Raw genomic sequence first — 25,967 nt, forward strand, 5'->3', positions numbered from 1 at the left:
ACTGCAGAACACATCCAGTAGCAGCTCCTGATCGGGATTTTGAGAAAACAGAGCAGTGTAACCTTCTGTTTCCTCCAGGTTTGAAACACAGGGCGCTGTCCCTTCTGAAATCAGAGTTAAAACACAGCCAAACACCAGTCGATGCTTGGTGGTTTTCCAGTTTCTGTAGAATTGTTCCTCTTACCTGCCCAGAGCAGCTGTGGCTGCCCCTGGATCCCTGGCAGTGTCCGAGGCCAGGGTGGACAGGGCTTGGAGCACCCTGGGACATGGGAACTGTCCCTGCCATGGCAGGAGTGGCACTGGATGAGATTTGAGGTCCCTCCCAACCCAAACCCTTCTGTGATTTTTATCATCACTGTCCCCATATATGGAATTTTACAAAAATATTTTCTCATCACTACAAGCAGCATGTCCTGGCTTTTTCTGGAGACGACCACCCCATGAGCTACTGCCCATTTCCAGCTGCCTACATGTGCTGGTTGATTCCAAATCACACACTCTTCTGATATTGTTTTCCCAAGCCCTCTGGAGCAGAGTGTCATCAGTTATGTGCCAATGCAGAAGCCATCAGAAGCTTATTGTTGTAATAACACATCGAAATCCAGCATCATAAATGCTAGGATACCTCCCTTGGAGAGCTTATTTTCAGTGCTAGTTTGGGTCATTCCATATATTTGAACTACCCAGTCCAGAAATGGTCTGATTCTGATATAAACACCCTGTTGAAGACATATAAAATATATTACCAAAATCTAAATATACTTACAGAAGTGAATGACTTCATCAGAATGAGCAACTAATTTTTTCTTTTGTTTGACCTCGGTTTAGTCATTTTGAACACGGCAATGACAGCACTCTGCTGCTTTAGAGCACCCCGAGAACTGTGCTTAAAAATCCTCCCAATACCGGGCAGATTTGTGGGGAATGGGTATTTAAAAGATTTGGGCGTGGGCTAAAGATTTTTGAAGAAAAACAAGAGTTGTCTTGGTCTTGCAGTCATCTCTGGTTAGCTCTAGAGAGCCTTGAAAACCATGGGTGTGTCCAGGTATAATCAGGAAGTCTTCTGGCACTGAGCAGGAGTATCGTGGCTTGGTTTGAAATCCCAAAGGCTCTTTGGTGTGGCCAGGGTGAGATGCCCTAAATCACCATCACAACGCTGTTTTGTCAAGGAGTGGAAGGGAACTCTGGAATGCCGCCTCTGTGATCAAAGATTCCCTTGCGTTCTGCAGCTGCTCTCCCCCTGAGCAGCGAGGCAGGGCTCCAGATGTGCTGTCCTGCCAGGCAGGGCTCCAGATGTGCTGTCCTGCCAGGCAGGGCTCCAGATGTGCTGTCCTGCTTCCCAGCAGACCTCACCTGGCCGCACCTGGCGCTGCTGTCTGCTGCCAGCCCCCACACACACACTCACAGGCACACTGCAGAGGTTCTCCCTCTCACACATGCTCTGAGCTTTGCACCTTCTCCCTCCTGCCGCATCTTTCAGTCACTTTTTTCAAGATGCTGACAGTGACTCGTTCGAGGCGGCCGAAACCCGCAACGTTGTGAAAAGGAACGTGCTCCAACACATGGGGAGAGAGAGGAACAGCTTGTAGTAATTCTCGTGGTGCTGCTTCTGCACGAGGCTGCGTGTGTGGCGAGTGGCTGCAGAAAAAAACCTCCTCCATGAGAAGGAATCCTAAATCCTGCAGGGAAAAACAGGAGTGAAACTTCCTTCCTTTTCCCCCTTTATCTCCAGAATACGCTTTTCCAGCCCGTAGCCGGCCCCAAACGTAATCTGAGGGTCTGTGTGGGCTCTAACACGTAACCGAGGGGGAGTGCACGTGGAGCAGCAGCCAGCAGTAACCTTTCTTTCTTTTCTCCCTCCCCAGTTCGTTGCTCAGCCAAACTGCCAGCAGCTGCTAGCAACGCTGTGGTACGACGGCTTTCCAGGATGGAGGCGGAAACACTGGGCGGTGAAACTCCTGACCTGTGTCACCATTGGACTGCTTTTCCCCGTGCTATCCGTGGCGTACCTGATTGCACCCAAGAGCAGGCTGGGACTGTTCATTAAAAAGCCATTTATCAAGTTTATCTGCCACACTGGCTCTTACCTGACCTTCCTGTTCATGCTCCTGCTGGCGTCGCAGCACATCGTCAGGACCGACCTCCACATGCAGGGGCCGCCTCCCACCATCGTGGAGTGGATGATCCTGCCCTGGGTCCTAGGTAAACCCAACACCCCAATCCTGCCCTGGGGTATACATAAATCCCACACCTCAGTTCTGCCCTGGGTTCACCCCGATCCTGCCCTGGGTTCCAGGTAAATCCCACACTGCGATCCTGCCCTGGGTTCCAGGCAAATCTCATACCCTGATCCTGCCCTTGGTCTTAGGTAAAACCATGCCCCGATCCTGCTATGGGTTCAACCCCATCCTGCCCTGGGTTCTAGGTAAACCCAACACCCCAATCCTGCCCTGGGGTATACATAAATCCCACACCTCAGTTCTGCCCTGGGTTCACCCCGATCCTGCCCTGGGTTCCAGGTAAATCTCATACCCTGATCCTGCCCCCAGTCTTAGGTAAAACCACACCCCAATCCTGCCCTGGGTTCTAGGTAAATCCCACACTCCATCCTGCCCTGGGTTCACCCCAGTTCTGCCCTGGGTTCCAGGTAAATCCCACACCCAATCCTGCCCCAAGTTCCAGGTAAATCCCACACCCCAGTTCTGCCCCGGGTTCCAGGTAAATCCCACACCCCAGTTCTGCCCCGAGTTCCAGGTAAATCCCACACCCCAATCCTGCCCTGAGTTCCAGGTAAATCCCACACCCCAGTTCTGCCCCGGGTTCCAGGTAAATCCCACACCCAATCCTGTCCCGAGTTCCAGGTAAATCCCACACCCCAATCCTGCCCTGAGTTCCAGGTAAATCCCACACCCCAGTTCTGCCCTGGGTTCCAGGTAAATCCCACACCCCAGTTCTGCCCCGAGTTCCAGGTAAATCCCACACCTCAGTTCTGCCCCGGGTTCCAGGTAAATCCCATCAATCCCACACCCAGGAACGCTGAGCCTGACTCGCACCCATGGCGGCCGTGTGGGGACTCATCCCCGAGCCCAGCCTGTGAAGAGATCTGGCAGCCAGCTCCAGAAAGCGCAGAGAACAGCTGGGCTCCTTCTGGAACAGCAGATCCCGTTGGCCCAGGGCAGCTCTGCTGTTCTGTGCCATCTGATGTGCCTGCAGACACGACCCCAGCAATCCGCGGCTCCTCGCTGCTTCCCCCGGGCTGGCTGAGGGCAGCGGGTTGGGAAGGAGCTCCCGGGTCACACACGGAGTCACTGCTGGCTGGCACAGGGACAGGCAGTGCCCAGAGCCCGCCTCTGCCCTCGCTGCTCCCTGACCTGCTCCTGGAGGCAGCGCAGGGACCAGCCTGGCCTGTGGCTCCTGGATAAGCTACAGGAATGCAGGGGAGGGAAGATGAGCCTCAGTCTCTGCTGATGGTCACTGGCCACATCGACACCGAGCGCTCTGGTAGCAGCAGGAGAAGGAGGGAGTGCTGATTGTCTGGAAGTTAAGTGCGAGGCTCTTACTCCAGCCTGGCTTGGGCAGCCAGAGCTGGGGAGGGAAGGAGGTGTGTGTGTGCTGAGGGCAGGATGCTCAGCTGAGGCGGGAGAAGAACAGAGAAGCCAGATGGATGTGTTTTTTATGAGAGAGGACTATTTACCCTTCCAAACTGAGCTCCATCAGGATCCTGATCCCTCCTCTGGCTCAGCTCCCGTGTCCCTTGCTGCGCCACCAGCGTGTGGCACCCCTGGGAGCTGGGAACGTCACCAGGCGCTTTGCTGATGGGCAGCGCTCTCCACGCCGTTCTGGCTCTCCTGCTTCCCCACGCTCTCCTGGTGACACCAGGACACTGCTCCTTGCTCCTGTGGTGGCTCTGGATCAGGCTGGCTCTGTGCTGAGCAAACCCAGCTCTTCCTGTGCCCAACCTAAAACTGCTGATGGAAAACCAGGAAGGGAAGTAAGAGCTGCAAACACGTTCACAAATCACTTTGGACGGTGACCCAGGGCGCTGTGCTCCTTGCACAGCTCCACCAGCAGCCTCATTATCTGATTTATGCACTGAAATTCAGCTGTTGGTAGAAACTTCAGAGTAAGCTCAGGAGGTTAAATATCTTTTCTGAGCTTAGGCAATATCTTCACTTTATCTTTAAATTCGTGGTTAAAATTGAGGGAAATGGTAGGCATTTCAGTAAAATTTTCTTTAATCTGAAAGAAGGATAATGCATTTAAAAAAAAAAAAACCTTTCCAAAGCACCTCTTACAGCTGTCTGTTCTCGAGCTCCTTTGTTTCGGATAAATAGAGATATTGCCTGACTGTTTATTAAATGAAGAAATTAGAACAGTTTCACCAGATTAAAGGTTATTACTTACGAAATATTTTCCACTATAAAAGGAGAGGGAGCAGGCACACACAGCATTGCTGTAGCTATAGTAACCACCAACGACAACTCACTATAAATACAGCGCACGGGTTCTTCAGCAGGCTCCTCTCCATTGATTTATTTTATTTTACGGCTTTGCGTGCGTGCAAAGACGTGCAGGCAGCTGTAATAAGATTACCTGACGTTATGCCTGTGTGGCCATTGACCTGCTGGCTGGCAGCTGGGCAGCTCAGATGGATATTTGGGGGCGTGCAGCAGCCCATTGCAACTTTGCCCGCTCTTCGCATTGAACGCCCAGGTCCTTAAAGCTGAGTTGCAAGCGGCACGTCAGTGACCACTGCAATATCCTGTGCTTAGGCAGGGGCAGCAGTTTGGGTAATTGTATTGGTGATATTGGGTATGGATAATCGGGTAATTGGTGTATTGGAGGTGTGTTTTGCTTTGCTTCGTTTTCTTTTGTTTCCTCTTCATTCAAGGATAATGTCAAGTGGGTAATTCAAAATACCTGGGGCTCTAAAGACATTTTCAGACGCATCTAGGGCGTGAAGGAGCTGCCACTTGCTTTTCAATGGGACTCAGGCTTTCAAAAATACTTAAAACAGTTCTCCAAGGAAGGACACAGAAGTTACACTCAGAACCGTGTCAGGAGGGTTTAGCAGCCTGGTGGTGAATTTCAGCAGCTGCCCTTCACCCTTTCAGCTGCAAGGAGGTGTAGTGAGCATTAGCAAGTGCCAGAAATGATCACCAGAAGGCGTTTCAGGGTTGGCATGATGGGCTCTGGCCGTACCCTTGGGAACAGACCCCACAGCCATACCTGACACGAGGTGAGTCACTGCCAGGCTGCAGTGCCCTGGCTCATGCTGAGTCCTACCTCTCCTCACAAATAATCCCCCTGGGCTTTTTGAACACCAAGATGCATAAATACAGCGGCAGAGCACAGATATATCCGATAGAACATCTTTGGTGTGATATTTCCAGGTCAGGGAGGAGCCGTGCTGGCATGCAGAAGCTGGTCCTGGTGTTGCTAGAGAAAAGTCAGGGAAAATCAGCGCTGTCCAACAGAGCAATGAATTGCTCACAGTGTCTGTGAGAGCAGACAATCTATTAGAAACTATACCAAATACAGCTGCTTGAAGAGTTTATTCACGTAGAACAGATTTCAGCTGAGCCAATCCACTCGTACTGGTTATAAATAACGTGTTTCAGGCAGTCTCCTCATGTGCATATCTGGAGCCCTGGGTGGGAAACCGAGGTCTTTTTCAGCTCTCTCCAGACTGCATTCCCCACAGACTCATAAAATGCCTCATCAGCAGCAGCACTGTACTTCGTAGAAGGCAGGAGGGATGAGGCATTCTTCCCAACCTGTTAATTTCGAGTTGTCTGCTGTTACATCACAGGTACATACACGGAGCGTTCATGGCAAAGAGCGTCTTGTTGTGGCAATGAACTCCCTTTCTTTCTACAGGTTTCATCTGGGGAGAAATCAAGGAAATGTGGGATGGTGGATTCAATGAGTACGTACATGACTGGTGGAATCTGATGGATTTTGCAATGAACTCCCTCTATCTTGCAACTATCTCCCTTAAAATTGTTGCCTATGTCAAGGTACAGTAACTTGGGAGGGGGAATTTGTAATGTGCTGGTGAGAGCTGTGGTACACAGGGTACAAACTGTTCTAATCAAAATCACAGAGCAAAGAAAATAGCAGATTTTCAAGCAGTCCAATTTTGAAAATTCACCTGGAAAGCTGAATTATTTTGTTTGGAGAATGAACATCCTGCTCATTCCTACCCTTTGATTAAAAGTTAAATAGATTGTTTGGGCACCGGGGAGAAATTTCTCCACCTTCTGTGCCTTTTGTAGCTATTCAGTTGCCAAGGCACTTTGTTTTCTGTGCTGGCACTGGACCTCCTTCAAAAATGCACAGTGAAAATGTGGCTTTTAAATAAAATGGTAAACAAGAATAGGGTTACCCGAAAATTTCTAGAGCCAAGTCTTATCATCTGCAGTCCTACAGATCTGGAGATTAGTAATCAGAAGTTTGTGACAGATCTACTGAGAAGAGCAAGACTGTTATTAGGAGGCTTCTATCTGATAATCTGATATAAAGGGGTCAGCTTCCTCTTCAATGTGTAACCCATGGGCAGGGAAATGACAGAGGAGCTGAGCTTTACCACCCTGCAGGTTCTTCCCTGCCACGTTCCATTTGTGGTGGGAGCGCACATCAGATCTCATCCTCAAAAGCTCCTTCCACATCTATAAACTTCTCATGCTCCGAATTAGCGTATGCACGGGGTTTGAAGCCAGGGGATGGCCCGAAGCACTTTTCCTTCCGTCTCCCTTTTTCAAAGACAAGACACAAAAGGCATCCTGTAAAATTCCTTACGCAACAGCTCTCCTTGGCTTCAGCTGGAGCTTCGTGCTTGGCCCACTTCTTCCCTCGGTATGAATCAGCAGCAGCCTCCCTGCAGTCGCTGGAATTACTCAGGTGTAAATCAAGGATCTGCTCCTTGGCAGCTCCTGCTCTCCCCAGTTTTGCAAGGTCTCCGCTTGTGGCAGCTCCCAATAAGCAGGATGAGCACTTCCCCAGAGCAACCTTGTTTGGTCCTGCCCAGCAGGCAGAGGGGGAAAGAGGAGAAAATTCCACCGAGCCCATTGACTCCAGAACGCAAACAGCCCTGCTATGGGGCCTTTGTTAAATCCTGAAGGCTGCAGTCCTGGTGAGTCAGATTTTCAAAGGGAAAAGCTTTTAAGCTGGTTGCTGCTCCCTGAAGAGGCAGCTCTGTAACAGCATCAAAGCAGGAAGAGATTATGTCTTTTATTCTCCCAACATTCAGAACCAGGGAGGAAATTACAGACTTGAAAGGTTGGTCTTTAAACCACAAGCAATACAAAAAAAGAAAAAAAAAGGAAAAAAAAAAATGCACGGACAAATCTTAAAATGTTAACAACCTGGTTCTTTCTCGCACACAAATTGCTAGAGGAGCTGTGCATCCGTCACACGCCAGGATTTAAACTCGCAGCCAAAGCACGGGTACAAAGGAGGTACAGCTCTGTTTGTGTTCCCTCTGAGAGCCACAGGAACGTGCAGGTTAACCACAAACCCCCACGTGCCAGCGCACGAAGCAGGGTTTGCAGGAATGGATCTGCTCCAGCCCAGATCAAACCCTCTTGGATTAAACCTGGCCGATCTCAGGTCAGCTCCTGATGAGGGACAGATCTGAGAGGGGCAGAAAATCTTCTGTGGGAGCAGTTCTGAAACACGTGGCCACAGAAGTTCCCTCTGCCCCTGTGGCAGTCAGGGCTTGTAAGGTGCTCCGAAATCCTGAGGGTTTAAAACCTTGATAACGGCTTCAAAACATTTTGCAACAAGATTTGTTATTTATAGAGCAGCCCTCAGCTGGAAGGAGTTGGGATATATGCCAATATACCATATTCTAACGCTCCTTAGAACTTCAAAGCATTACATGGACATTTAACTTTCTGCCAAATATCAGAAAAAAAATAAATTGCATGCTGACACTAAATGTTTTCCACCCTTATTTTTGCGTGAAGACATTTTTTTTTTCCCCCCTTGATTTGACTGGTTCCAAGACCTGGCTCTAATACTGTCTGATACCAATGGAATCTCCAGGCTAATTATAGGGTAGAAATACTTTCTTAATCAGTTTTCATTTGCTGCATTGAATTATCACGTAATGAGGAAGGGTGGATGTGACAGCATGGTGTAATTTATTTGTGTTATTCTGTGTACATCTCTGCTGTGTTTCATCTTTTGAATAGACACCAAACCAGCCCAGCCTTCCCACATACCCAGCCTCATTAGATAACTCTGAAAAAACTCTGGAATCTGCTGTTTCTCTGTTACCTGTGATGCCAGGCTGCTCTGAAGATTCTATCTGCCAAGCGAAGAGATACCATCAGTTCATAAAGGGCCAAAATAGGACCTTAATGACCTAAATATTGCTTTAAAAAGAGGAGGGGGACACAGAAGACCTTTTCCCATACCTTTATGTGCAATCTGTGCTAAACCTTAGCAGAAAGCCCTGGGCTGCTGCGTCCAGCCAGCCTGCAGAAGAGAATTGGGAATAACTCTGCAAATCTGCTGTCCAGGCTTCCCAGTCCCACCCACCCACCCCCACTGCTGCATATCCACAAGAAGTTAACCTCTCTGCCCATTTGTAGGCATTTAAAGGCCCATCTTCAAACCAAGTGAACAGGCTCAGGCCATGATGTTCGTGTAATAAAGAACAGTTTGGAAACGTCAGAAGCAACCCGAGGTCATGCTGAGACGCTTTTGTATCACGTCTCATCTCCTTCATACAGAGGGAGAGTTTGGAACATCAACCTGCTTTTTGCTGAGCCCTTGAAAAAATTGGGAGCTTGTGTGTCGGACCTTCAGATTTAAATAGGAAGTCTCTGCAATCTCGTCTGTCAGTGTGATATTGGTGCCATTTCCTTTTCAAAGGTACCAGAATTATTTTGGGAGCCCTAAACACGCTGGTTATGGTGTTAGCTGAGTTATTCTGAGCGCAGTTTTGCCTTTTTACGCATGCTAAACGAGCGGAGACAAATGTTAAAAGGACAATTACTCCTCGACGTTAAATGTCTTTGACTCCATTCTCCGTGCCACTGTCGTTAAGCCAGAGCAGTCACATATTACAGAACCAGAGCAATTACCTTTTGCAGAACCAGAACAGTCCCATTTTACAGAACCATTGCAGTCCCATTTTACAGAACCACTGCAGTCACATTTTACAGAACAATTGCAGTCACAATTTACAGAACCAGAGCAGTCACAATTTACAGAACCAGAGCAGTCACATTTTACAGAACCAGAGCAGTCACATTTTACAGAACCAGAGCAGTCACATTTTACAGAACAATTGCAGTTCCATTTCACAGAACCATTGCAGTCACAATTTACAGAACCAGAGCAGTCCCATTTTACAGAACTGTTGCAGTCACATTTTACAGAACCATTGCAGTCCCATTTTACAGAACCAGAGCATTTCCATTTTACAGAACCATTGCAGTCCCATTTTACAGAACCATTGCAGTCACATTTTACAGAACCAGAGCATTTCCATTTTACAGAACCATTGCAGTTCCATTTCACAGAACCAGAGCAGTCCCATTTTACAGAACCATTGCAGTCCCATTTTACAGAACCACTGCAGTCCCATTTTACAGAACCATTGCAGTTCCATTTCACAGAACCAGAGCAGTCCCATTTTACAGAACCATTGCAGTCCCATTTTACAGAACCAGAGCATTTCCATTTCACAGAACCATTGCAGTCCCATTTTACAGAACCAGAGCAGTCCCATTTTACAGAACCAGAGCATTTCCATTTTACAGAACCATTGCAGTCCCATTTTACAGAACCATTGCAGTCCCATTTTACAGAACCATTGCAGTCCCATTTTACAGAACCAGAGCAGTCCCATTTTACAGAACCACTGCAGTCACATTTTACAGAACCAGAGCAGTCCCATTTTACAGAACCAGAGCATTTCCATTTTACAGAACCATTGCAGTCCCATTTTACAGAACCAGAGCAGTCCCATTTTACAGAACCACTGCAGTCACATTTTACAGAACCAGAGCATTTCCATTTCACAGAACCATTGCAGTCCCATTTTACAGAACCAGAGCAGTCCCATTTTACAGAACCAGCTCTTTTGTGTTACCTGCTCGCATCTGGCTGCACTTTGCTCAGCAAATGCTTCTGCTTTTACAGTTACATTACAGACCCAGTTAATGTTGTAATTGATGCACTCAACTGTACCCAGTGTTTCAGCTGTAATTAAGACCTCTGCTTTAGCAGCTCTCCTAAAATTGCCATGACAAATTAACTAATAAGAAAATTAATACGAAGAAAGCCTTTTGGTTCTGGGCTTCTGGCACTTTTTTTTTTTTTTTTTTTTTTTGATTACATGGGAAGGAAAGCATCCAATGGTTCACTGCTTTTCTTCTTCCCTTCCTTCTCCCTCCCTCCCATTGTTCCTGGAATGTGCAGTGTGTTTTTAATGTCATATTTAGGAGGAAAAAGAGCAAAAGTAATTGGAAATTTACATCTGGAGCCTGCTAAAATCTGAACCCCTTTAAATGTTGAAAGAGAAGGAGGTTGTGTGTGAACTCATGGACACAAGGAACCCGCAGACTGTGAACTCAAAAGTAAAACAAATTTTTGAAAAATCCTAATTTTTCTGTTCAGGCTAAGAACAGCCAAAGCCTCTAAAGAAAACCTGGTCCCACATCTCTCACCATGGCGGGGGGGGGGGGGGTGGTGGTCATAATGTAGTAGGCAGAATTCATAAAAAACCATCATTAAACCTTCATCTCTGCCCTAATCAAGTCAGCTTCGGTCCCGCATCCCGACTGTGAGTGTGACCGCAGCTGAGAGGTTAAAAGTCCTTTTTTGCTGGAATTCTGGAAACTTAGGATTTGGGGTTTTAGTAAATAGTAGTATATGTGAAGCAATATGGATTGCTTTGGGCGTTGTCTGAGTCCTTCTTCACCTTCTTCTTCATGGGTTTGGGTGGTTTTCTGTAACTGGTTGATGGAGTACTCACTGGAGTCCTTCAAGAAGCTAGTTATTGGGTTTAAAATAAAAACAATTTAGGTGGCATTTCATAAGTGGACGGATTGTCCTTGAAAAGACCTGGTAGAGCTAGAGAAGTTCTCCATTTTACCTCGTTTCTCTAACGTGCTCGTGGGAGCTCACGGCTCGTGAGTCTGTAAACAGATAAGAAACGATAAACATCCAGGTCTGAACACAAAACCTTCATTTCCCACGTATTAACCCCGACCTTGGCAAGGAAAAAAGGAAGCAAGAACCTCCACACTTTTTGTGGCACGGCACCTGGTTAGGATTTAGATTTACCTGTGAAGGGTTAGATTCAGTAAAAATGACTTTTGGAATTATCCGAGCCGTTACAGCACAACTGACTTGTAACCCCTTGTTCCTTCTTCCCTGCAGTACAACGGCTCCCGCCCGAGGGAGGAGTGGGAGATGTGGCACCCCACCCTCATCGCAGAAGCCCTCTTTGCAATATCCAACATCCTGAGCTCCCTGCGACTCATATCCCTGTTTACAGCCAACTCCCACCTGGGACCCCTGCAGATCTCTCTGGGACGCATGCTGCTCGACATCCTCAAATTCCTTTTTATCTACTGTCTGGTGCTTCTGGCTTTTGCCAATGGACTGAACCAGCTTTATTTTTATTATGAGACCAGTGCCTCGGAGGAACCCAACAACTGCAAGGGGATCCGATGTGAGAAACAGAACAATGCCTTCTCCACGTAAGACAGCGCTCTCCTTTCTGCTGCTCAGGCTGCTTCCCCTGTCCCCTGTGTCCCCTGCCTTTGCCTGCTGCCTCTCCCTGCACTGATAGAGCCTTTATTTATTCATTTGCCAACACCAGGTGGGATGGCTGGCTCTGCAGGAAAGGTGGGAGTTAAGTGGGGCGTTAAGTTAATTCTGCTGAGCTCTGCTGTCACAAAGACCCTTACTTAGGTCTGGCAGTGGGAGGCCTTTCAGTTCGGGACCAGGGAGTTTCCCTACACGATCCTGCAGCTTAAATCTTATTATGACTATGCACCATTTCAGTATATCTGAGAAAGGAAGCGTCCTTTTGCCCCAGTAATTGTTTTGCCTAATTACTGAAGAAAGGAAGGGAACCTGAATAAAATGGAAGAAAATAAGGGATAAACCTATTAAAAACAGGTATTAATAAATAATGCGATGCAGCAACAACAACAATCTCACCTAGAGAATTTTTATGCATACATCGTGTTGCAGGCTTCTCTGATTTCCTTGCAGACTGAAATCCCAGCAGAACCTTTTTTTGCTGGGAATGCTGGTACTTTACTGAGATGCTGGCATGGAAATTGCTGTGAGGACAGCTGGCAGAGCTGAAAGAGAGAGCACATGCTGAAAAATGACATGAATTGTCTTGCTGATGTATTTGTTTTAATTACTAATAGTGGAAATAATTATAATAATCAGCCCCCACCCGATTGTTCTTGCTGCTTGCACAGTACTTAACTCACAATGGCAGGAGAAATAAATAAAGCACGGTCTAGAAAAAGGCCCACGCCCTGCAAACAAGCAAAACAAAACTGTTGTCCACCACTTTATGCTAAATTAAATAAAACTTGTCATGATGCCCAATAATTCTCCACCCTCTGTCAGCTGAAGGTTCGGGGTTAAGAAAGGATTTGGGACGCATTTGCAGCGTTATCAAAAACAGATGATGGCTGAGGCCACATGACTTGGTTGGGAGAGGAAAGCTTCCAGCATTATCCTGTGGGCTCTCTCCTAAAAGAAAGATGGAATTTTCATGGGATGGAGCCCGTCCTTCAAGAGCAGCATGAGCTGTGTGCCATTTCCCACTGCAGAGCAGGAACACCACAGGCTTGATTCATTTTCTCCTGAGACCCATCTCTGTCTGGGGGAAGTGAATGGACCTGCACTGTGCTAATGAGAAACAGAATTAAAGATTTCAGACTCTTTTTCTGCTTCAGTTGCCTCACATGCCCCTGAAATGTGTCGTGCTGCCCTTGCAAAGGAATTAAATAACAAATGCTACCCCATGATCTGTGTCCATATTGATGCAGCAGCCAGAGCGAGGAAGGTTTGGCAAGCACGGTGTGTGTTAAGGGGTAAATTCTACCTCAGGAAGGGTCAAACCTACAAAATCCAGTACAAAATCCTGCCTTTCTCTTGGGCTGTGGTGAAATTCTGGTTTGGGCCAGCCACCACTGCAAACAGGTTTTTTTACAGATTTCATTGTGTCAGGTTAATGGAGACGGCAACAGCAGGATTTGACTGAAGAAAAAGAGCATTGGGCCAGCAGGGAGGAAAAAAAACAAACAAAACCCAAAGCAACAAACCAACCATCCTGAAGTCTGCAAGAAGGTGTCATGTCTTGGGAGCTAAAAATTATACAAGCAGCACTTAGCAGAAAGTGTGTAGATCAGCTTAAATGCAAACCACAATTTCTGCCACCCCAACATTCATTTAAGCCCCCTGCCAAGGGAACGTAGCGCAGAAAGGAAATTGAGGGGGCTCAGCCTTTGTGGCAGAGGTTTGTGTAAAACAAAATCACAGTGGGAGGGGATCCATTAGGAGCGAGGTCTCCTGGCAGGGGACAGAACACTCTGCAGGTACTTTTTGTTTGAGGCTCGCTTAAGAAATTTATTTAACGCGTTCTTGAAAGTTTAAATGGTCGTTATTAACACCCCCAGCACAAGCTGACATTTGGCTGGGGAGCAGATGCACGGCATGGGGCAGTGGCAGATCCAAATATTGGATTGATTGGGGGGAAGCAAACGAGGCAGGAGCCAGCCCAGCCAGAGCTGGGTACCCTGATTTCGCTCGTGGTTCGTTCCTCAGGAAGGAATAAATCTGAAAAGCTTTGAATCGCTGCACTTGGATTCCCACCAGCATTCCTGGGCTCACACAATGAGCTCTGATTCTGCAAGGGAAGCAAAGAGGACACCCCTCAAGTGTGACACTTATTTACTGGCACATTATTCCCTCAAGTGTGACACTTATTTACTGGCACATTATTCCCCGTCCCTCTCAAACGGCGGGTTTAACGTTTTCTGGGTGAGGAGAATTTCTGCATTGCACACACACACACACACAGATCATGGAAAAGTAATATTCCTTTGTGACAGCAATGAGGGGAAGTCATGAATAATTTAAGGTTTTCTGCTTTGGCCTTGCCATCCCTCAGAAAGCAGAGTGCCTGCTGCTTAGGCAGATGATTGGAAAATACGTTTGTAGCTGTGAGGCTGGCAGCTGAAGGGGGGAGATGACAGTGAGGAAGAGGAGGAAGGGGTGGAGGAAGTCACACCTCCTTGCCTGCTGTGTCTTTCTCTCTGGAGGGTCACGCTGCCATTCCCCTGGGCACAGGTCCCTTGCTCCCTCTAAGCTGCCGTGGAGAGTGGTGGAGCTTTGAGAATTCTCCTCTTTGATTAGGATTCAAAGTGCTCTCAGCAGGACATGAGAGCGTCTCAAGCACAATTTCCAAAACTCTGTTTCTTTATAGCTGCTTCTCCGAAGACAGGGGCTGTGGGAAGAGGCTGTGGAGCTGTCCTGTCATTAAACACTGAGCACCTGAGCCTCACTGCTCTGCAGAGCTGCAGGAACCACCTGGAGTCTTTGTCAAGGGCGCTACATGCCCACACGTGAAGGTGCTGGCCTCAGTCTGGGCCCAAATGACACACCTGTCATACTGTGTGTCCAGAACAAGGCACTGATCACTTCTAGAGCTGATTGCAGCTTAATGATGAGAACCTCTGTCTCTCTTGTGCCTACGGCCCAAGCGCTGTTTCTACTGTTAATAGTAAAAATGTTATAAATATTTTAAAAGACAGCTAGCATTCCACCACTTCTAGTAAAGAAATGTTTGGCATTCTTTGGTTAATCCTTATTTTACTGCCTCTGTTCTTTAACATGCCTAACAAACAGCCTGAGCTTTGGGAGAAAGGTTCTTTTTTTGCTTTAAAGCTTCTTTATGATTTTGGCCAGTGAAAAACATAAGATACATCCATAAATATAAACCAAATCCTCATATAAGGCATGGGGAAATGTGTGAACAAATGCCTGGAGATGATGGGAGAGCAGATTCCTGGTATCTCAAGAAAAGCATCTGAATTATTCATATTGAATTGTCTCGTAGAAAACATCTGCTGACCTCGGGCCAAAATGGAAACTCTTAAACAGGCATATAAATGTCACTTTTGGATGATATAAATGCCGTATTTTGGGAAGCCAAAACAAAGATGCCCAAATAGAGCAATTATTTAGATTGCTGATTACGCAGCTGACGAGACTGCGAAAGGTCACTCGTCTGTGGCTGAAGCAAAGAGAGACCTGGGATGATCTCATCAGCTCCGTGGGGTCGGGTCCAGTTCATCTCTGGAAGGGAGCCTCCAAAAGAGGAGAAACTCTTGAGCTGAATTAATGTGATGACTCTCTTCCATCTGAGTCACTGCTGAGCAGTGGTTGCAGGGTTCTGCCAGGGACTCTGCTCGTGGTGGGTGGGAGCTGCTGCACCAAACGCTCAGGGCCACCAGAGTTTTGGGCAGGTGGACTGTAAACAGAGCAGGATTTTGGGCAGGTGCATTGCAAATGGAGCAGGATTTTGGGCAGGTGCTTTGCAAATGGAGCAGGATTTTGGGCAGGTGCACTGCAAACACAGCAGAATTTTGGGCAGGTGCTTTGCAAATGGAGCAGGATTTTGGGCAGGTGCACTGCAAACACAGCAGGATTTTGGGCAGATACATTGTAAACAGAGCAGGATTTTGGGCAGGTACAATGCTAACACAGCAGGATTTTGGGCAGGTGAACTGCAAACAGAATTTTGGGTGGGTGCACTGCAAACAGAGCAGGGTTTTGGGCAGGTACAATGCTAACACAGCAGGATTTTGGGCAGGTGCATTGCAAGTACTGCAGAGTTTTGGGCAGATGCGTGGTAAACAGAGCAGGATTCTGGGCAGGTGCACTGCAAATGGAGCAGAGTTTTGGGCAGGTGTATTCCAAACAGAGCAGCATTTTGGGGATGCGTATTCCAAACAGCATCACAGCAGCTGAAGCAACTGCAAGCTCTGAGCCTGCATTAGAGCAAAAGGTGAGAGTGGCTGTCATTTCTGCCACCTCCCACCTCGTGGTGCCTCGTTGTGCAGTTCAACTGCTGCAGTCACGCTGTACTCGGGGCTGGGTTCCCTGAGCATCCATCCTGCAGACACGTTAATGATGCAGGCCCTGATTAAAGAGGAGAGTTTATAGGCAGCAGCAGTATCGCGGCGTGGCAGTTTTAATTAAGCAGAATATATTGTGGCTGTTCTTTGCATGTGTGCGGCGTGGGAAAGGGAGCCTTGGGATCCTCAGGGCCCTTGTGCTCACTGCAGCTCACAGGGATGTGGGCTGGGCTCTAGGGCAGACAGCAAATGCTCCCACATGCACTGGTCACTGTGGCTGAGCACAGGGTGTCCCCAGGGAGGGACAATTGGCTGTGCTGAGTGGCTGCTCTGTGGTGTCTCACAAAATCTGTGTGCTCCCTACCTGAAGATCATTTCTCACCCTCCCAGCCATCAGGCAGCCAGCTGAAAATCTGCCTTTCTTTGCAGACTTTTCGAGACCCTCCAGTCACTCTTCTGGTCTGTGTTCGGGCTGCTGAACCTCTACGTCACCAACGTGAAAGCCAGGCACGAGTTCACAGAATTTGTTGGGGCCACGATGTTTGGGACCTACAACGTCATCTCCCTCGTTGTGCTGCTGAACATGCTCATAGCCATGATGAACAACTCCTACCAGCTCATTGCCGTGAGTTACCTCCTTCTCCTTCTCTTTTTGCCGTCGTTTCTCCCCGTGTGCCTCATTTGTCTGCCTTGCAGCAAGCGGGTCCCTTCTGGGCTGCTGGAGACTGCTGCCCCCAGTTTCTGCCTGCAGGTAGCTGGGGTTTCTGCTCACCAGCCTGAATCACGCCTGCAGAGGAGGTTTTGCTCTGTTTGTAACGCTGCTTTAGCTGGAAAAGGCTCATGGGCTGTGGTCTGCCCCTGTCTCCTCCTGTGGAGGAACCTTGCTGACCACCTTGGGTGTAAAAAGGGAAACATTCCCACTGCTTCCTGATGTGTGGTTTTAACCTGGGGAGGTGGGTGTTGTGGTGTATTTTTTTTTATCCTGTTTCTGTTTTCTCATGTGAAACTGTGTGTGTCAGGAGCCCAGCCCTGCAATTTCATTTTCCACACTCTTCCCACTTGAAATTAGATCATGTCCATCTGTAGTACCAGAGTCTCCTGGCTGTAAAACCATAATCTGAGATTCCTGAGTAATCCCAGTGCAGGATGGATCTGAGCTGAGGCAGCTCGAGGCTGTAGAGCCCTCATCAAACTGAACTTTGATTTGAATGTTCAAAACTGGTTTCTCCACTGTAATCTCATTCTGTGTACCCAAAAGCCAATCTGCACCTTGATGATTAAATTTGTCAACAGACTGAAAGCTAAAGCAGCATGGCTCTGCATTTTAAGGCTCTTAAGGTCAGAAACAGTATGGAAGGAAGCAAAATCTTGTGTGCACAGTACTTCAGATAAACCAGTGGGCACTTACTCGTCATTTCTGACCACGAACATGACAGGTTTGGAGACAGCGAGGTGATGAACTGCTGCATCACCGGGGAACAAACCAGGAGTGGGGGCAGTTGTTTGTGTCCTTGGCTGCTCACTCTGTTCAGAGTAGAGGCTCCCTCCTCTGCTTTGAGTGACTCTTGGTTTATTCTAGAAGATAAACCAGAGCGAAAACAGAACCAGCAGCAATTCTCCTGCCACTCCCATTTCCAAATTCCTGGACGAGTGTCCGGGGAAACGTCTGGGTGAGCTCCTTTCCTGGCTAAAGCACAAAGGACAGTATTGAGTTATTTTCTTGAACAGGTTCCACAGCTGTTGTTGATTATCTGCTGATTCAAGCGGCTCCTAAATTCACTTGGTCAAACTGAGCACAGACCCCTCAAACTGCTGATTCTCTTGGACATCTGATCTTTATCATGGTAAAAAGTATGAGAAAAACTGGACCACTGACCTTCCAGACGAGCAGGAAAGCAGTTTATCACAAAGGCATCGCTGCTTTATCAGTCTGCTTCAATGCTTCAAGTGCTTTCTCTTTGTTCACTGCTACTCCTCACATTCCAGGGAGACTGGAATGAGGGACAGAAAACAAAGGTTCTCTCCTTGGCCATTTTCTCCAATTCCCTCTTCTTTAATGTCATCGAATAGGCTTGTCATGAAGACAGAGCCCAAGCCTAAGACTGGCAAGTAGGAACAGCAGTATTTTCTATTCCCTGGGCCACAAACCACTCATGATTGTGTCCCCTGAATAATTCGAGTGATGCAATGACACATTGCACACGATCCCACGTGAATTAGAGGGATACATCACAACAATTAAGTGAAGGGAAGGGTCCAGAGAGGGCTGTTGTGTTGATGGTTTTGTGTCTGGAGCAGCTGGCAGCGGGGACTGGCCGCATCACAAAGTCCAGGGGTAGAGGACTGAACTCTCCAGATAACCCGGGAGTTCAGCCAGCAGCAAGAGCCCCTGCTCGGGAAAAAATGACCCTGGAAATGCGACAGGAGACTTGGCTGTCAGTGAAACTGGCTCGCTGCAGCTGGTAGCGGCAGCAGGGACATTTCCTGGGAAGGCAAGAGGCAGTCACTTCCCATCTCTTCCCGTGCAGTGCATGCAGTTTGGCTTTGGGAGCTGCTTCTCTGCATGCCTCCTTCTCGGGGACAAATTCCCTGCCTGTGTCCTCTAAGGGCAAACATCAATTAATCTCTGCCCCCGAAGAAGACAAGGCGTTGAGCTTTTCAAATGAGGGCAGTTAATTAACCTCCTGTAATCAGGTTCACCCCCTGCTGAATCGCAGCAGGCTGGGCGCTAGACTGGGCATTTCTTCCTCCTGGTGTTTATATTACATTGGACAGACGTGGAAGGACAGCATTCCATGGGGAAAGGAGGGAAAAGGAGTCCTTGGGGTGGGGTGGAGGTCCTTTTTCTCCCGTGGATCAGCAGGAAATCCTGTGCCACCAGCATTGCCGCAGAGCACTAAAGCAGAGGGGGGGATGAGATGAGAGCGCATCCCTGCGTGCTGACTCCCCTGCAGTGGAGTGCTGAGGGCATCTTCATTAATCCCGTCTGTTAATGAGCCCCAGGCGCTGCCGCAATGCAAACAGGCTTCCTCCCCTCCTCCCTTGCAGGGACAAATACACTGAACGCATTTGTAGCAGTTGCTCTTCGGGTCGGCTTTTCTCCCGTACTCACACGTGAGTTTCTGCTGTGAGGATTTGTTCTGGCTTCTTTCTCTGCCAAGGTCGGGATTAATAAACGGGAGTCGCAGTTTTTGTGTTCCGACTCGGTGTTTATTAATTCGTGTCTATTTACAGCCTCACAAGCTGTGAGCTCTAACTAGCAAGGTAGAGAAATGGTAAAATGGAGTGCCTCTAACTCTTTCCAAGGTTATTTAAGTGCTAATCACCCAATAACGAGGTGACACCTTTATTATTCATATTTCTGACCCAATAATGACCACCCAAGGCCCACAATGCAGACCTTTTTCACCCAAATTACAGAAAACCACCCAAACCTATGGAGAAGAAGGAAGAAGAAGGTGAAGGAGAAGGACTCAGACAATGCCCAAAATCCTCCACCTTGACTCACACACATTACTATACACTAAAATCTCAAATACAAGTTTTTCACCCTGTGATATCACACAATTCCATTCAAACCACACACCCACAACCCCAGTGCCGTCACTCAATTTTGGAAGCCTGTCCCACGGCCTCAAGTCAAATGCAGTGCTTGCTTGAGGGCCAGAGTCTTTTAGAACAGAAAGCCTGAAATTTTCAGCCTCCAGGGTTCTAACAAGGTTTGAGAAAGGAGACTGTGAGCTGCTCTTCCCTGGGCTTTCCTTGTGTCCCACCCCACTGGTGTGGGGATCAGGGCTTGGGGCTTAATTAGGCACAGCATGAAAGCACCGGTGTCTGTGGAAGGCAGAGCAAGGCAAGCAAAGAGTAAAACCGCTTCTTCAAGTGGTTCTCAACTCAAGAGAAGGAAGAACTTTTCTGCCATAACGTTGTTGGGGTTTTTTTTTTCCCTCAGCTGTTTCAGACTTCAATAAATACATACTTCCAGGAGTTGCCCTGGAGCAGTTTCAACATCGATTATTTTCCGACAGCCCATTTTTCTCCTTTGCCAAACCACGGTTCGGTTGTGGCAGACGCCATCTTTCACCAGGAAAGCAAACATGATCCAAATGCAATCCCCCAAATTTCCATGCATTTCGTGCCGTTCCAATATGGGCAGATCAGAATGTTTCATCCAAGCAGCACGGGATGCGACGGGATGCGCTGCACCGCCCGCTCCCTCATCTCAATACCTTCCCAGACGAGACAGAAACACCATTACCCGAGGCTGGGAAGAGGAATTTGTCACAATCACAAGAGGAAGGACGAGGGAATGATGTGAGAGTAGCCAGGTGGCTCCATCATTTGTAAGTGGCAGAAAGTAACTGAGTGGGTGGTGAGGACGCTTTATGTGACGGGCTGTTTCTCATCAGAGCCACTCGGGCTGCGCCTGAAGCCGCACAATCCTCCTGCCAGTCGCTAATATTTTCAAAATAAGTGGGATAGTTGGTGTTTCCCGAGGGTGCAGGTGCATTCTGGCCCCGGGGGTGCCCTCGGGGGCAGGGAATTAACGTGTATTTTCTGAAAGCCCGATTGTTATAAATACATCGTTGGCTTTTCGCAAATATTGAGATAAATACTATGTGTATAACGTTAAAATAGCTTTGCTTTTATTTCTGCTGTTGACAAAAATTTAGACATGGTGGTAGTGGTAGCTGATATAGTTGTGAGTGAGCTGTCTATTTAGTCAGGATAACATCCTGTAAACATGTGATGAAGACCCTGCTACTGATGTGCCAACTATCAGCTTGTGCCATCTAAAGAAAGTAAAAACCAAGGTCCAAACTAGAAATGATAAAGAAAACAAACCAAAACTACAGCCAAGAAACATGCATGCTCTAAAAAAGTTCATATAAAATAGTTCCTAAAATGTGTAAACTACTTTATGGAGAAATATGAATGTGCAACAAGCTAATGTAATACAAAAAGTGTTTAGGAGGTATCTCCAAAGATAACAGTATGCTCTTGGCTAAATGCCAACCACCCAGCCCTTTTTAACCCTTTACTTTATTTCTGTCTCCTATTCTCTTTTATTAAACTTTTTAAATTTTACCAAGAAAGCAAACCTATTTTTTTTTTTTTTTCACATGTTCCTTGTGGCCAAACCCGTGATATTCTGAGGAGTCAGGCAAGAATTAATCATTGGAGCTGCACCAACAGCTCTGACTCTGCAGCAGCAGGAGCAGTGGGAGAACAGCAAGCCAGGGGCTGTGCAGGATGAGCTGTGAGCTGGTGGTCAGAGCTGCAGGTGAATTGGGGTGATAAACACTGCACAGCAGCTCTGCAGCACATTAGAGAGAGATGTGAGCCCTCACAGCTTTCAGATGTTCTAGGATAAAAGTACAAAGATGCTTAATACCCCAGGGATTACTAAAATCGGAGTGAGCCTGAGAAAAATTCCCTCTGACTCCCATGTGTGAAGGTGTTGTAGCCTCGAGTGTGTAATGCAGCGTCCGTGTGTGATGCTGGGATAATGACTTCACTCCAGCAGGGAGCATAAAGTTACAAAATTGTTCTGTGTATTGTATTTTGTATCCTCCTGTTGGCTGGTTTGTCTGTTGTTTCAAGCTAGCTCATCTCAGACAGCTGTTCCTGCAAAAGACTGCAGCATTTAAAATAAAAATAAAACAAAATAAAAAGTTTTAAGTGTGTCTCTGAGAGTAGTTATGTCTAAATTGGAACTTAGTTGTTTGGGTCGGAAGGATCAGGGCACTGGGCACCAAACATCACAAATTGATGAAATTAAATGTAGTGGATTAACACAGGTAGTTAAGGAGGAGAATGAAGAAAAGAAATATTTTGCATAGTAAAACAAAAGCTGTACACTAAACAGAAATGGCACGTGCAGCTAAAAAACAAATAAAACTTTGACTACGAGAATAGGGATATCAGACATAGAATTTTCTCAATTTTTGCAGACTAGAGAGCTTAAAAATTAAGGCACGGAGAAACATAAACCTATAACATCGTTTCCAAGATAACTTTGGATTTCCCCCGGGTGGCAGTTTCAAACTTCCCTTCGTCTGCAAAGCAGACAGATTCCTCCACTTTTCTGCACCAGCTGAACTCCCTCAGCGCCATGGCAGTAATTGCTGCCCAGTTTAATTCACAACACCAGCAGAAATTCTCTTCCCCGCTGTGACTTGCGACCCTTAGGACTGTCAGAAAATGCTCCTCTGCTCGCACGACCTGCACAGTTATTCCCTGGTGGTTTTGCTAAGGAGGAATTTTATGAATCAATAAACTTCGTTTGAAATGCAACAGCTGCCCAGTCCCTGCAGTGTGGCAGATTTTGGGGTGGTGGCTGTTTCCCCTATAGAGGTAAAGCCAGCTCCTAAATCTGGACTCAGAACTAAGCCCCTGTAAAGCATCAGGAAACGTTCATCTCACCAGGCCACTTTCAGTACCATTAATTTGAATTTCTTAGAAATTAAGCCGTCGGTGGCTTTTAACTCTGTCATACAGCAGGAAATGAAATTATGCTCTTGTTGTGCTGCCAACACAGCTCGGGATTAATATTTCTTGAAGCTTTTTATGGCGCAGCAAAACAAGGAGGCTCTGGGAAGAGGATGAAGCAGCTCTTGGTTTGCCAGCCGAGTGAAAAACCCCTTTGTCCCTAGGTTTTGTGGCCCTCAGAGCCTCCTGCTGACCAACACACACATCTGCTGGTCACTGCCCACACGCAGAAGCCGTGTTTGAGGTGCAGGTGACTCTCTCTCACCTCCTCTTTATTCTACAGCACAGCTCTAATTACCCAATGTCAATTACTGCGCGCCCTGAAACTCCTCCGTGGCATCAGCAATGATTGATTGAAATGGGGAATTCTGCTCTTAGTGCCCTCAGTGACACTTGGACAGGCAGACAGGACACGGGGGAATGGCCTTGAGCTGAAGGAGGGGGGATTTCGGTCAGACATAAGGAAGAAATCCTTTCCTGTGAGGGAGGTGAAGCCCTGGCAGAGGTTTCCCAGAGAAGCTGTGGCTGCTCCTGGATCCCTGGAAGTGTCCAAGGCCAGGATGGATTTGGAGCAGCCTGGGACAGTGGAAGGCGTCCCTGCCATGGCAGGGGGTGGAATGCAAAGAGCTTTAAGGTCCCTCCCCACCCAAACCATTCCATGATTTCTGTTCCATTCCCCATGGAGTGCAATCCCTGTGAAGAAATGCTGGGACCCCCCATCCCTGTTCCCTCCTGAGGAGCTGTAGCACCTCTGGAGCCATGGGATTGATTCCCAAGGCTGTGCCCTCTCTGGACCTAGTGACTGGATGTGGGGCACTCCAGCAGATTTTTATTGCACATTGAAGGGAAATAGGTTGCAGCAGTGAGAGACCTGTGCGTGAAACCAGCCCTGGAGCCTCGCTCCAGACTGGCAGGCAGCTTAATTGCTTTTTGTTAACAAGCTAAAGGATTCATTTGAAGGTGTGGAACTGCTTGTCTTTTTGCTGGCTTTGGCCTAATTACATGCAACCCTTGGACTTGAATCTGGCTGTTAATATTCATCAGGTGTTTGCAGAGCCTCCAAATGGAGGCACTCGATGTGCTCCAGCTTCACACGCTGCATCTTCTGTTCTTAGGGCAGCCAAAGCTCATTCTCCATCCTAGGATCCAATCCTGCCGCTCCTGTGGGTGCTGTCAGCAGAATCAGGAGGTTCAGCCTTTCTTTTGATTGAATCTTTGAAACCACAGGTGTTTACGTGTCCCTGGGAACCACCATGGCCAAACCATCTTGGGGCTTGTTCAAGGCAGAAACATTACACTTGAGTAAAAAAACCAAGGAGTTTGCAGTCTGTAGATGAGCCCTGGCTGATTTAAGATATTCCTGGGACTTTGCTGGCATTTATTTCTGGAATTTTCAGGGCTGAGCTCTGGGTTTTTTTCTTTTTTTTTGTGTAGTTGACCCCCCAGTGCCCTGCCTGACAGGTCAATAACTCTCTGCCCATTACGTGTGAGCAGCACAGCAAGGTTTGCTCTTGCTACATGATAGAAGTTGAAATATCCAGATGGAACCACATAGGTTGCAGCCCTCTGCATTATCCCATCTTTTATTTAGGCCTGACAAGCTCAATTAGCATTATCTTGTGCTTCTGCATCGAGGGGACTCGTGTTAGAAAGGCAGGAGAAAAGAGGAGAAGTGAAAGATAAAAGAAGAATATTACTGAGGAAAAAGCAGTGAAATACTAGAAGGGGTTTATCTGGGAAGAGCTTTCCCCTGGTACTGAACAATTGTAACAGCTATATTACCAAGAATTCTCTGAAATATGACTTTTTAGACGCCAGTGCTTCACAGATTTCCTGTTGCAACACCCTGCAACCTTGCAAAGAAGTTGATGCTGATCGTGAAAGAGGACACACACAACAACTCCTAATTAAATGGGGATTTGATTAATAACCTGGATGCTTTAGCTCCTTGTCTCTCTCTGTTTGCTGGTCCTGTTCCCTGTAGCCACTCAGCTACAGCCCCTGCTTTTTGGAGGGATAAAACAGAGATTTCTTTCCTGAGCCGGTGCTATCTGCACAGCTCAAGGTTCACTTACAGACAAGCAGTTTCATACATTTATAATCTGTCCCTTCCCCTTAGTTCAAGGATGTATTTAAATGGTCAGGACATAGGGGGTTTTTTTTGTGGTTTTTTTTTTAATTTTTGAGCAATTACTCAATTCTTGGCAGCTAAGCTCAGGCACTGCGTTTAAGTGGCTGTGCACTTGCAGAGGTGTTGGGCACCTGCTGCTCCCTCTGGTGCCGTGACCTTTCCAGGCTCAGTAAAACACATAATCCAGCTCCACTCCTCTGCTGAGGAAAGGCACTTCATGGCCACTCATAAAAGAGCAAAACACTGAAGCATTTGGTGCCTGAGTGCATGCACAGAGCCGTGTTCCTGCGAGGAGCAGGGAGTGGGGCATGGGGTACAGCAGCCGTGCTCCCAGCTGATTTTGGTTCTGAGGAGATAAGGGGATGCTGAGATTTGGGGAGGTGAAGCCTGGTACCCCCTGCAACCCCCCCAGGCTGTTCCAGCCCAGTTTCACGGTGTTCTGCTCCAGTCCTCAGCAGGACACTGTGACTCACTCACAGCCCGGGTTTTGGGCTGCCCCCGTGGCTCCAGGCACACGGAACCTCTCCTGGTTTGTCCTTCCCCTTTGAAATCCTCCTGCAGCAGCTCAGCTGGAGAAGGCAAGGTCAGACCAAGGGCTTTGCACGTGGAGTGGCAAAGTGGTGGATTCTGCAGTGCTGCTTCCTTGCAGGGCAGGTTTGTGCCAGAGAACCATCCGGGCGGTGTCCTGCGGAGAATCCAAGCTTCCCATCCACCAGCAGCAGGTGGCCCGGACTGACAGACTGAGCACCTCAAAGCCAAAAAAGAGAGAACTGAGTTAGATTCCTAAGGAATGGTTGCTGAGAGAGGAACAGGCACTTTCTTGAGGCCAGCAGTGTCTCCAAGTGTGTCACCGAGACACACAAAGCAGTCACACACAGACAAGAGATTTTCGCAGAGGTCCTTCCGATCCAGCTCACAGCTGAGAGAGCGGAGAGAAGAAACCCCTTTGTTTATTTTTTACTTTTTATACATTTTTTGGTCTAGCAGAAGATTGGCTTTTTGGGGTTTCCACCCCTCAGCCTCAGTGGCCAGACGAATTGTCAGTTACAATTGTTTTCAGGTTAGAAATATGCAAACAAAGGACAGAGAATGAAAAACAAAGGATTTGTTTATGTTACATCTGTGAGAAAAGGTAGGAAAACTGCTCTAATATTCTACAGTAACTAAAAGATCTGACTCCATTTATGAAATTCAAAAAGCCTTAAAAAAAA

The 25,967-nt window shown here is 47.5% G+C and overlaps 1 protein-coding gene across 1 annotated transcript in view; it reads left to right on the forward strand.

Moving 5' to 3' along the window:
- Positions 1-25,967, forward strand: part of TRPC5 (transient receptor potential cation channel subfamily C member 5) — a 96,401-nt gene that overhangs the window by 58,745 nt on the left and 11,689 nt on the right. Inside the window, exons 4-7 of the mRNA XM_040083993.2 lie at positions 1,866-2,202; positions 5,881-6,020; positions 11,401-11,723; positions 16,563-16,758. Coding sequence (XP_039939927.1) covers positions 1,866-2,202; positions 5,881-6,020; positions 11,401-11,723; positions 16,563-16,758 — 996 coding nt within the window. The remainder of the gene's footprint in view (positions 1-1,865; positions 2,203-5,880; positions 6,021-11,400; positions 11,724-16,562; positions 16,759-25,967) is intronic.

The sequence above is a fragment of the Hirundo rustica genome, chromosome 21 (assembly GCF_015227805.2).
Source record: "Hirundo rustica isolate bHirRus1 chromosome 21, bHirRus1.pri.v3, whole genome shotgun sequence".
Taxonomy (NCBI): Eukaryota; Metazoa; Chordata; class Aves; order Passeriformes; family Hirundinidae; genus Hirundo; species Hirundo rustica.